The following is a 12,496-nucleotide window of genomic DNA, read 5'->3' as shown; positions in this document are numbered from 1 at the left end:
CCTTCTTTCCCCCCCCCCCCCGTCTTCTTTCCAAAGCGCCAGCCATGCCTCCCCAGAACATCCAGATAAACCCTCTTTCCGCCAGCCAGCTGGAAGTCACCTGGGAGCCGCCTCCTGTGGAGAGCCGGAACGGGAACATTCAAGGATACAAGGCAAGCCAGTTGTGTGTCTCTCGGTGTGTGTATCTGTGTGTCTACGGCCATCTTTCCCCACCGCTGCAAACATTTTCAGTGTTGTTAGCGCTTCCTTCCAGCGTCAGACAGAAATAGAAAAATCTGAGCCAGACGAACTGAGGTTGCCGGCTCCCCCCTGGGCCCTTTCAAGAGAAGCTAAAGACAAATAGAAGTGTGAAGCCGTGCTTGATCCTTAGAGATGAGCAGAGCCGCGCCAAATATACTGAACTTGTATCCCTTGGCGAGCTGCTTGAAGAAGGTTGCTCCGAAAGTGGGCGGAAGCAGCAGTCTAGTTGCAGCCACACCAGTTTGGGAACTGCAGTCGCAGCTGCATTGGACTTCAGGAAGTCCTACGAACGAAGGAAAACGTTGTATATTGTAAAAGGGACTGTAAAATAATCCCAAATATGTGAAAAATGCTGCGGTTAAAAAATTTGTTTTCAATGTATGTATGAGTTAAAGCTCTCATGGAGTGTTCTAAGTTATATACCCCCCCTAATTTATATACCCCTGAGTTATATACCAAGAGCCCCGTGGTGCAGAGTGTTAAAGCTGCAGCACTGCAATCCTAAGCTCTGCTCACGACCTGAGTTCGATCCCCGGCGGAAGCTGGGTTTTTGGGTAGCCGGCTCGAGGTTGACTCAGCCTTCCATCCTTCCGAGGTTGGTAAAATGAGGACCCAGCTTGCTGTGGGGGGAAGCGTAGAGGACTGGGGGAGGCAATGGCAAACCACCCCGTAAAAAGTCTGCCGTGAAAACGTTGTGAAAGCCCAGAGTCGGAAACGACTGGTGCTTGCACAGGGGACTTTTCCTTCCTTTCCTAGGTTATATACCACAGGCAGGTGAAGGGGGGATAAGGTTCCAGATCCAGGTTGGAAAACCCTTGAAGATTTGGGGGGTGGAGCCTGGGGGAGGACAGGGAGGGACCTCAGTGAGATCCAATGCTCAAGAATCCACCCTCCAAAGCCTGCATTTCCTCCAGGGGAAGTGATCTCCATAGTCTGGAGACGAGCTGTAATTCTGGGGGGATCCCCAGGTCCCACTTGGAGGGTGGCATCCACACTGAATCTCTCAGGTGGGAACAATTTGCTCTAGTCACAGTATTTTCCCTACATGGACGTAGTAGGAAAAGTGCTTATGTAAAAAGATTGCACGCAGGGCTCTTTTTCTAGCAGGAGCTCTTCTGCATATTAGACCACGCCCCCTGATGTAGCCAATCGCCCAACAGCTTAGAGGGCTCTTATTCCAGGGCCTACTGTCAGCTCCAGGAAGACTGGCTACATCAGGGGTGTGTGGCCTAATATGCAGAGGAGCTCCTGCTAGAAAAAGACCCCTGGGGTGCTAATCTGAGTCTTTGTGCATGCGTTGGGAAGCTGTGATAGGCAGTGGGATGCTAAGGAACATGTGCATGCTATCGTTGATGTTAACCCAAGGGAATATATGTTGAGGACCCACCCCCCAATTTCTTCTGCATCCTCCTCATAGGAAGAATATCATGTCTGTAGAGTCCCCAGCCAAGGGTTTCAACACTTGCATTTGTGGGCAGGGCTGGAGACCCTAAGATAGTGTTCCCCATGGGCACGGGAGGTCCGAGATGGGGAATCCGCCCTTCAGCATGGTGACCAGAAGGCACTGAAGCTGTTTTAATCTCGATATGTGGATTTTAATCTTAATATGTTGTTTTATTGTTGTAAGCAGTGTTTCCTCTAGCTTGGTGTAGTGGTGAAGTGCGCGGACTCTTATCTGGGAGAACCGGGTTTGATTCCCCACTCCTCCACTTGCAGCTGCTGGAATGGCCTTGGGTCAGCCGTAGCTCTTGCAGGAGTTGTCCTTGAAAGGGCAGCTTTTGTCAGAGCTCTCTCAGCCCCACCCACCTCACAGGGTGTCTGTTGTGGGGGAAGGAGATAAAGGAGATTGTGAGCCACTCTGAGACTCGATTCAGAGAGAATGGCGGAGTATAAATCTGCGGTGGTCTTCTTCTTTCTTCTTCTTCTTCTTCTTCTTCTTCTTCTTCTTCTTCTTCTTCTTCTTCTTCTTCTTCTTCTTTTAAGATGAGTTAGTGTGAGTTAGCTCACATATTTTTAGCCTCCAGCTCACACATTTTTGTCTTAGCTCCTGAAGGATGACCCCAGAGCACACTGCTTTATGCAGTAGCTCACAACTTTAATGCCAGTAGCTCACAAAGTAGAATTTTTGCTCACAAGACTCTGCAGCTTAGAGGGAGCACTGGTTGTAAGCTGCCCTGAGCTCGCTTGCAGGATAGGGCAGGATATAAATAATAAAAAAATTAAATTAAATTAAAGATCAGGGGAAGACCACTGTGCCCCATTGTCAGCCCTCCAGAGGAACTGGCAGGTCAGTGGATCAAGATGGGTAGCTGTGTAAGTTTGTCTGTAGTAGCAGAAAAGAATAAGAGTCCAGAAGTACCTTGAAAACTAATAAAATTTGTGACAGGGGAGGAGCTGTGAGTGAGCAGTGATTCACAAAAGCTCAAACTCTACCACAAACTTTGTTAATCCTTAAGGCGGTACTGGACTCTTCCTCTTGTCTACTTGTTGGCCACAGTGTGAGGCATGATGCTGGTGCAGGTGGACAATTGGTCTGATCCAGCAGGGCTGGTTGGCCACTGTGTGAGACAGGATGTTGGATTAGATGGACCCCTGGTCTGATCCAGCAGAGCTCTTCTGACGTTCTTATGAAGGCCTCGGCCCCTATGCCCCATTGTTGGCCCTCCAGAGGAACTGGTTGGCCACTGTGTGAGACAGGATGTTGGATTAGATGGACCCCTGGTCTGATCCAGCAGAGCTCTTCTGACGTTCTTATGAAGGCCTCGGCCCCTATGCCCCATTGTTGGCCCTCCAGAGGTACTGGTTGGCCACTGTGTGAGACAGGATGCTGGATTAGATGGACCCCTGGTCTGATCCAGCAGGGCTCTTCTGGTGTTCTCATGAAGGCCTCAGCCTCTATGGCCTATTGTTGACCCTCCAGAGAGACTGGTTGGCCACTTTGTGAGACAAAATGTTGGACGAGATGGACCATTGGTCTGATTTAGCAGAGCTCTGCCAATGTTCTTAGGAAGGCCTCAGCCTCTCTGCCTGCTGTTGGCCATCCTGAGGAACTGTTTGGCCACTGTGTTAGACAGGAATTGGAGAAGATGGACCACTGGTCTGATCCAGCAGGGCTCTTCTCGGGGAGTTATAGAAATAATTTTTGAATTGCAGAGCAATATATGCCAAGCCAGCAAAGAGGGGAGGTGGTTCAGATTTCTATTTCCTGCGCTTTGTGCAGTTATGCAGCCTTGGGGAACACTGGGGTGGCACTTGGGGCCACCTTCTATGCCAGGCCTCCTTCTCTGCTTCACATGCTAGAGCCACAAATGGAAAACAGCTAAGCCAGTCAGAGTCATTTGGCGCTGCAGCTTGGCCAGCCGCGAGCAACCCGGTGGAACCATTTTTTGCGTGTTTTCTTTCTCTTTTTTTTTGGTGCACGGGCTGTTCTGATGGCTTGGCTTGTAACAGGCGGCCTCTTGGCTGTGTTCTGAGGTTGAGTCCTTGGCTCTCATTGGATGGAACTGAGTAGCTGTTCGACTTGACAGGCTTGAACACAGCCGAGCAGAGGACCCCGCTTGGGTGCAGTTAGTGTGTTAGCATTGCCACGATCAAGCCAAGGGAGCGCTAAAGACAGAGCAGACCGCACAGGCCCTTCCCTGAGCCTACGTCACACAGGATGAATGCAGCCCATGAGACGAGAGAGGGTAGGAATAATTCTATAAAGGAGTGCAGATGAGTGCTGCAGCAGACAGCGACGGAGGCGCGGCTTACGTTTAATGCTAGAGCCATTAAGCCGAACGACTCTTGCTCTTTCTTTCCCCCAGGTCTACTACTGGGAAGCGGACAGCCAGAACGAGACAGAAAAAGTGAAGGTCCTCTTCCTCCCAGAGACCAGCATCCGGCTGAAGAACCTGACCAGTTACACCAAGTACCTGGCTCGCATCTCGGCTTTCAACGCGGCAGGGGACGGACCCAAGAGCAGCCCTTCGCAAGGCAGGACGCATCAGGCTGGTGAGCATTTGCTCTCCCGCTGACGGAAGCGGATTGAAGGCTGGAGTTACGCACGCCAGGGAGGATGGGATAAGGGGGTAGAGGGCTGAGGGGGATAAAATGGGCAGTGCCACTTCAAAGGCTTGGGAAATACCTGGAGATTTTTTGGTGGGTGGGGCCTGAGATGGGTGGGGTTTGGGCAGGGGAGAGGAGAGGAGGGACGTCAGTGGGGTACAATGCCATGGAATCCACCTTCCCATTTTCTCCAGGGGAACTGATCTCTGTCATCTGGAGATCAGTTGTGATCTCAGGAGATCTCCAGCCACCTCCTGGAAGTTGGCAACACTGGGTGTGAGGTCCCTTATTGGAATGTGTGGCCACGTTGGAGGGGTGGGAATTCGTGGGAAAGAGAGCATGGGAGGCGAGGCTGAGGCTGAGGCTGTGTCCTTGCTGTGGCAGTTTCCCGTTTGCCTCCAACCGCATTTACGGAAGAACGCTCGAAGTTTGGAATCTACGGACTGCAGCCGGAAGTGGTGTGTTTAGGACAGTGCACCGTGCTGCTGCTGCTTTAAATAGAAAGCAGATAGAGAGGCACCAGCCGGAAGGATCAAGCTCATTGTAAGACTCTCCCACCTCCTAGGTGCTCTTCCTGCCCTCTGCCGTCCCACCACTAAAGAGGGTTGTCTGTGGAGAACATGGGGTTAGAATAGCCAGATCCAGGTTGGGAAACTCCTGGAGATTTGAGGGTGGACCCTTAGGAGGACCTCAGTGGGGGACAATTCCATGGCGTTCACTCTCCAAAGCCTCAGTTTTCTTCAGGGGAACTGATTTCTGTAGTCAGGGATTAGATCCCCTGGAGGAAACTGAGACTTTGGGGGGGGGGGGGTGGACTCCATGGCATTGTACCCCACTGAGATTCCCTGTCCTCCCCAGGCTCCAGCTACAAATCTCTAGGCGTTTCCCAACCTGGATCAGACAACCCTAATATAATACAGTGAGTTCAATGCAGGGAAGAGACGGGGTAGTAGTGCTCATAGCTCTTTATTGCAGTACAGCATAGTCTAGGGCTGCACTTGAAGACTGGTGAACCCGGCCAACTATATACACATCCAGGTTCCTGCACAAGGACGCCATTGGACCATTCTAACCAGCAGGGGGCCCGTGATTGGAGCAGGGCAGCAGGGATTTGGATCCTCCTGCCCATTGTTCCCGAGTCCCCAAGCTCAGGCCTAAAGGCTCCAAGGAGCCAGGCAGGAACACCATTACATCAGTTCATGTACGCAACACCTAATGCATGTACAGAGTGTCTCCCCTCCCCTCTCCAGCCAGGAAGGCACCAAACACAACCAAAATAGGGATGCTACGCTCTACGCAGGACCTGGGGAATCCCCTGGAGTTACAGCTCATCTCCCGACTGCAGAAATCAGCTCCTCTGGAGAAAATGGCTACTTTGGAGGGTGGATCCCATGGGGGTCCTCACCAGGCTCCACCCCCAAATCTCCAGGATCTGGCAATCCTGCCCCCCCATCCCCCCACCAGTGGCTGGGGGGAACATGACACCCCTAGGGCCTACTCTCATAACAGTCGCACAGACTGAAGTTTTCTGTAAATCAGGCTCCGTTTCTGAACACAACATCCCGAGTGTAGATGTGGGGTGGACTCAGATGGGGCAGTCCCAGGGCTTTCTTTTTGTAGCAGGAGCTCCTTTGCATATTAGGCCACACCCCCTGATGTAGCCAATCCTCCAAGAGCTTACAGGGCTGTTATTACAGGGCCTACTGCAAACTCTTGGAGGACTGGCTACACCAGGGGCGTGTGGCCTAATATGCAAAGGAGTTCCTGCTACAAAAAGAAAGCCCTGGGCAGTCCCAATCCGCCAGTGGGCATAGTCTCTGCAAAGCTGGAGATGTTTTTGACAATGGGTCTTCAGGGAACATTCATCCTGAGGTATCCAAATGCAGAACTTAGCGAGAGTCTGGGGTTTTAGATCTAAAACACATGGCTTTTTAGATCTACAAAGCAGTTGGGCGACTCAGATGAATAAAACAATAAGCACTCCTCTGGGACAGGCCTCTGCAAATCAAAACGGATGCTACAAAGAGCAAGGGGAAGTGAGGGTGGAAGTGGAGGAGAATGGCTGCCCCAAGCACCTCTCGTGGGTAACGCCACCCATGCGGAGCGGTTTTGTTGAACGAGAGCAGATGCGGGCTAGGTGTTTCTGTGGCTGATCGGAGTCTCTGCTGCTCTTCCAGCCCCCAGCGCCCCCACCTTCCTGGCCTTCTCCGAAATCACATGCTCGACCCTCAACGTGTCGTGGGGGGAGCCGGCCGCAGCCAACGGCATCCTGCAGGGCTACCGGGTCATCTACGAGCCGCTATCCCCAGTTCAAGGTAAGTGAGCCCCGGAAGGGCTGTGCTGGAAGGAAAAGGGCACCGGGTGTTTGGCCCTTGTGGAAAACCCACCAGCCCATTCAGCTTCACAGTATGGCGGTGTAGGTGTCCACGGCCGGGTGTCCAGGCATCTGGTTAGAAGGTGAGAGCAAAGGTGGTTATTGTGGCCAAATCGCTCTCTGTAGAAGGTGCAAGCGGTTTAACTTCTCTCTGTCTCTCTCTGTCATTTTGAAAGCTGGAACTGAATACAAAATATGACCAAGAAATATTTAGCTGGTATGTTGCATTAATGATTATCACTCTCTCTCTCTCTCTCTCTCTCTCTCTCTCTCACACACACACACACACAGAGAACTACAGTTCCTTCGTTCTTTGAGAAAGGTGTAACAAAGATACGTGTTTAAAAGTGTAAAGTAGGTAGGACCTAACAAAGCTCTTCTTGCAAAGGAGGATTTATATGTGCTTTACAGGGAGGCAGCTTGACTCATTGGTATCACATCCTAGAAACATAAGAGCTGGAGAGGACCCCAGGTGTCATCTAGTCCAACCCCCTGCACAGCGCAACTCCCATTGACCCCCTGCTCTATATCCACAGGAAGCCAAAAAATAAACCTTCCAGGATCCCTAGGCCAATCTGGCCTGGCAAAAAAATTCTTTCCTGACCCCAAACTGGTGATCAGCATTACCCTGAGCAAATAAGAAAGAACCGAGCGCTGGCTCGTTCCTTCCTGCACTCCCTCTTATAATCTGCCTTCGCATGCATAAGATCAGATTCAGCAGGAGCTCACAGGAGTGCAGCTCCTGAACCTCTCTGAGGGTTCCCCCTCCTCCTCCCCACCTACCTTGTCCACTGAATAGTAGGTGCAGCTGCATAACAAGCTCTGGGTTAGGAGAGCGGGCAGCCAGCCAGCCACCAAGGGTTTTGCCACACCCCCAGCAGCCCTCAGTAACCCCTGGAGAAGCCCGCACCACCCTTTCTCCACTTCTTATGTGATTTTGGGCGGCGGGTGGTTTGCTGGCCTTTTGACTGGGAGGGGGGGGGGCAACCCAGGTAAGCTCCAGGCGAGCAAGGCCTGCTTGGACTGCCTGGATCTCTAGCCAGCCCAAGCAGGCCTCGCTCAGCCGGGGCTCTCCTTTCTTGCATTGGGTTGATTTTGGTGGGGGGGGGATATGCTAATGAGTTATGCTAATGAGCTCCGCCAGCTATTTTTCTGCAAAACAACCCCTGCATACTACCCCCAGGTTCATATCCCTAGCATCTTCACCCAAAAGGATCAAATAGTAGGTGGTGTGAAAGACCTCTGCCTGAAACCCTGGAAAGCTGCTGCCCATGAGAAAATGACTGATCTCGATAGACTGAGGGTCTGCCTCCGTATAAGCCAGCATCACGTGTTACTGTTTCTTAATTCGGTGAATAAAGTCCATAGTAAAACTTCCACTTCACTGGGTGACTTCTAGTATAAATTGCCTGAAGCCAAGATCCGTGAGATTCACCTAAGCATAGAAGGAGGAGGAGGAAGAAGAAGAAGAGGAGGAGGAGTTGCTTTTTATACCCCGTTTTTCTCTTCCATGAGGAATCTCAAAGTGGCTTACAACCTCCTTCCCTTCCTCTCCCCACAACAGACACCCTGTAAGGTCAGTGGGAACTGAGAGAGCTCTGAAAGAACTGGACGAGCCCAAGGTCACCCGGCTGGCTTGGTGTGAAGGAGGAGTGGGGGAATCGAACCCGGTCCCCCAGATTGGAGCCTGCCACTCTTATCCACTAAGCTCTTGACTGCTACACCACGCTGGAAGAAGGTCATGACTAAAATACTTGGAACCCAGGCCCCTTGATATAGACCACATCACCTACTCTGCATCTCCTGATAATCTTTGTTCCCTGAGTTTTCCTTTGGTCCAAAGGTTCTTCAGAGAAAGACCCCTCAAAGACGGTGTCCTCATCTTCCTCTCCATCCTTCCATCAGTTGTCTTTAGCATCCTCCTTTTCAGCTGCCTTCTTCTCCAGTCTGTGATCTTTCTTGCATCGACATCGGTGCTTTCTCCACTCTCCATTTTTAATTGAGCCCCGGGTTTAATCTCGCCCCCACGGAGAGTGAGCCTCAACGGTGTGATTCATTTACCAAAATATCGGCAAAGAAAGAACGGATGGCCTGTCTGCCGATGAAAGCAGAATCATTCTCGCTCTAAATCTGAAAACAATTAAAAGGGAAGCCGGGTGACTTCAGTTAATGTATTTAATATTTGTTTTACGTTTCTGGTCTGGACGCTCAACTTTGACTTAACGGCTTCAAGTAACCAATTCCCGCCGACTCAAATGAACGGAAGGATCGATCCCCGGTATTTGCTTCCAGATATCTTTTCCCTTCTATATGGAAAAGAAGGAAACCGTCTCTGTGCCTTGAATTTCCGTGCCTTTTGTGCTGGAAAAAAAAATCCCTCTCCTAAAAAAAGCTGGAGACGAATGCCAGCAAGAGAGTGGGTGTTGAATCGTAGAATCACAGGGTTTGGAAGGGTCCATAGAGGCCATCTAGTCCAACCCCCTGCTCAACCTAGAGCATCCATAACAGGTGTTCATCCAGCCGCTGCTAGAAGACTGCCAGTGAGGAAGAGCTCACCACCTGTTGACTTAATGGCTTCAAGTAACCAATTCCCGCCGACTCAAATGAACGGAAGGATCGATCCCCAGTATTTGCTTCCAGATATCTTTTCCCTTCTATATGGAAAAGAAGGAAACCGTCCTTGTGCCTTGAATTTCCGTGCCTTTTGTGCTGGAAAAAAAAATCCCTCTCCTAAAAAAAATCTGGAGACGAATGCCAGCAAGAGAGTGGGTGTTGAATCGTAGAATCACAGGGTTTGGAAGGGTCCATAGAGGCCATCTAGTCCAACCCCCTGCTCAACCTAGAGCATCCATAACAGGTGTTCATCCAGCCGCTGCTAGAAGACTGCCAGTGAGGAAGAGCTCACCACCTGTTGACTTAATGGCTTCAAGTAACCAATTCCCACCGACTCAAATGAACGGAAGGATCGATCCCCAGTATTTGCTTCCAGATATCTTTTCCCTTCTATATGGAAAAGAAGGAAACCGTCTTTGTGCCTTGAATTTCCTTGCCTTTTGTGCTGGGAAAAAGAATCCCTCTCCTAAAAAAAGCTGGAGACGAATGCCAGCAAGAGAGTGGGTGTTGAATCGTAGAATCACAGGGTTTGGAAGGGTTCCATAGAGGCCATCTAGTCCAACCCCCTGCTCAATGCAGGACCAACCTAGAGCATCCATAACAGGTGTTCATCCAGCCGCTGCTGGAAGACTGCCAGTGAGGAAGAGCTCACCACCTCCCTCGGAAGCTGATTCCACTGCTGAAAAACTCTTAGGACAGCTCCCTGCCCTCCTCTAAGCCACAGTCTTTCAGATCCTTCAAGAGAGCCATCGTGTCTCCCTTCCACCGCCTGTTCTCCAGACTGAACCTTCCCGTGTCCCTCAGCCTTTCCTCTCAAGAGCTGGGTCTCCGGGCCCCAGATCATCCTCGTCGCTCTCCTCTGCACAAGCTCCATTCTGTCCACATCCTTCTTGAAGGGAGGCCTCCAGAACTGCACACCAGACTACGGGTGTGGCCTGACCAATGCACTATTAGTGATAATTTTTTATTAGGAAACGTGGGGAGGAAATGCAAAAGGCAGAGTGAGTTTCTGGTATAGCCTCTGTCATACAGGAGAAAGCCCTGGCCTGGATGGCCCAGTCTAGCCTGAGCTTGTCAGATCTTAGAGTGTGGACTCTTATCTGGGAGAACCGCGTTTGATTCCCCACTCCTCCACTTGCAGCTGCTGGAATGGCCTTAGATCAGCCATAGCTCTTGCAAGTTGTCCTTGAAAGGGCAGCTTCTGGGAGAGCTCTCTCAGCCCCACCCACCTCACAGGGTGTCTGTTGTGGGGGAGGAGGGTAAAGGAGATTGTCAGTCGTTCTGAGACTCTGTCCTTGAAAGGGCAGCTGCTGTGAGAGTCCTCTCAGCTCCACCCACCTCACAGGGTGTCTGTTGTGGGGGAGGAGGGTAAAGGAGATTGTCGGTTGTTCTGAGACTCTGTCCTTGAAAGGGCAGCTGCTGTGAGAGTCCTCTCCAGCCCCACCCACCTCACAGGGTGTCTGTTGTGGGGGAGGAAGGTAAAGGAGATTGTCGGTTGTTCTGAGACTCTGTCCTTGAAAGGGCAGCTGCTGTGAGAGCCCTCTCAGCCCCACCCACCTCACAGGGTGTCTGTTGTGGGGGAGGAGGGTAAAGGAGATTGTCGGTTGTTCTGAGACTCTGTCCTTGAAAGGGCAGCTGCTGTGAGAGTCCTCTCCAGCCACACCCACCTCACAGGGTGTCTGTTGTGGGGGAGGAAGGTAAAGGAGATTGTCGGTTGTTCTGAGACTCTGTCCTTGAAAGGGCAGCTGCTGTGAGAGCCCTCTCAGCCCCACCCACCTCACAGGGTGTCTGTTGTGGGGGAGGAGGGTAAAGGAGATTGTCGGTTGTTCTGAGACTCTGTCCTTGAAAGGGCAGCTGCTGTGAGAGTCCTCTCCAGCCACACCCACCTCACAGGGTGTCTGTTGTGGGGGAGGAAGGTAAAGGAGATTGTAGGTCGTTCTGAGACTCTGTCCTTGAAAGGGCAGCTGCTGTGAGAGTCCTCTCCAGCCACACCCACCTCACAGGGTGTCTGTTGTGGGGGAGGAAGGTAAAGGAGATTGTCGGTTGTTCTGAGACTCTGTCCTTGAAAGGGCAGCTGCTGTGAGAGTCCTCTCCAGCCACACCCACCTCACAGGGTGTCTGTTGTGGGGGAGGAAGGTAAAGGAGATTGTCGGTTGTTCTGAGACTCTGTCCTTGAAAGGGCAGCTGCTGTGAGAGCCCTCTCAGCCCCACCCACCTCACAGGGTGTCTGTTGTCGGGGAGGAGGGTAAAGGAGATTGTGAGCTGCTCTGAGACTCTGCGATTCAGAGTGAAGGGTAGGGTACAGAATCCAATATCTTCTTCTTCTTCTAAGTAGGGCCAGGCCTGGTTAATACTTGGATGGGAGACCACAAAGGAAGTCCAGGGTTGCTACGCAAAGGCTGGCAATGGCCGACCACCTCCACTTGTCTCTCACTTTGAAAATGTACAGGGTCACTGTAAATTAGCTGCAACTTGACAGCCATTTTCACCACCGCTGCTGCAAGAAAAGGTGGTCTCTAACATGCTCTCCTTGATGGGTGCCCTAAGCGGTTCATTTAAAGGAGTCTGGGTTTCTTTTCTTTTTTTCCTTTTAACCGTTGATCCAATTTCATCCTTCAGGATACCAATTTCATCCTTACAGAGACAAGAAAGGGGTTTTTCCTTTCCTTCCTAATACATGAGTTTTCGACAATTTATGACTGTGTGACATGTAACAGGATACAATTTCTTGTCTGTCATCCCAGGCTGTGGCTGGGGGGTGGAAAAAAAAACAAGTGGCATGAAATTAATCATTTCTGTTTCTGAAAATGAGACACAGCAGGACAAATTTGGGCTTACAATCTCAGGTATATAGCTGGAGACCTTGAGACTTTCCATCCATGAAAGAGGTCTTTTACAATTGCCCAAACATGTGCTTTGGTCTACAGCAATGGTCCCCAACCTTTTTGGCACCAGGGACCGGTTTTGTGGAAGACAATTTTTCCAGGGACTGGGGGGTGGGGTTTGGAATGGTTTCAGGATGATACAATTGTGCACTTTATTTCTATTAGTTTGGTGTGGTGGTTAAGTGTGTGGACTCTTATCTGGGAGAACTGGGTTTGATTTCCCTCTTCTCCACTTGCACCTGCTGGAATGGCCTTGGGTCAGCCCTAGCTATTGTAGAGTTGTCCTTGAAATGGCAGCTTCTGTAGAGCTCTCTTAGCCCCACCCACCTCACAGGGT

General features: G+C 51.1%; 1 protein-coding gene across 1 annotated transcript in view; it reads left to right on the top strand.

The window, feature by feature from the left end:
• Window positions 1-12,496, top strand: part of SDK1 (sidekick cell adhesion molecule 1) — a 936,924-nt gene that overhangs the window by 864,653 nt on the left and 59,775 nt on the right. The window contains exons 38-40 of the mRNA XM_060260466.1: window positions 37-152; window positions 4,047-4,233; window positions 6,465-6,602. Of these exons, the coding sequence (XP_060116449.1) occupies window positions 37-152; window positions 4,047-4,233; window positions 6,465-6,602 (441 nt within the window). The remainder of the gene's footprint in view (window positions 1-36; window positions 153-4,046; window positions 4,234-6,464; window positions 6,603-12,496) is intronic.

This window comes from Heteronotia binoei, chromosome 20, assembly GCF_032191835.1.
Source record: "Heteronotia binoei isolate CCM8104 ecotype False Entrance Well chromosome 20, APGP_CSIRO_Hbin_v1, whole genome shotgun sequence".
NCBI classification, from domain to species: domain Eukaryota; kingdom Metazoa; phylum Chordata; class Lepidosauria; order Squamata; family Gekkonidae; genus Heteronotia; species Heteronotia binoei.
The sequence above is the reverse complement of the archived record's forward strand: the minus strand, read 5'-3'. Positions and strand labels throughout refer to the sequence as shown.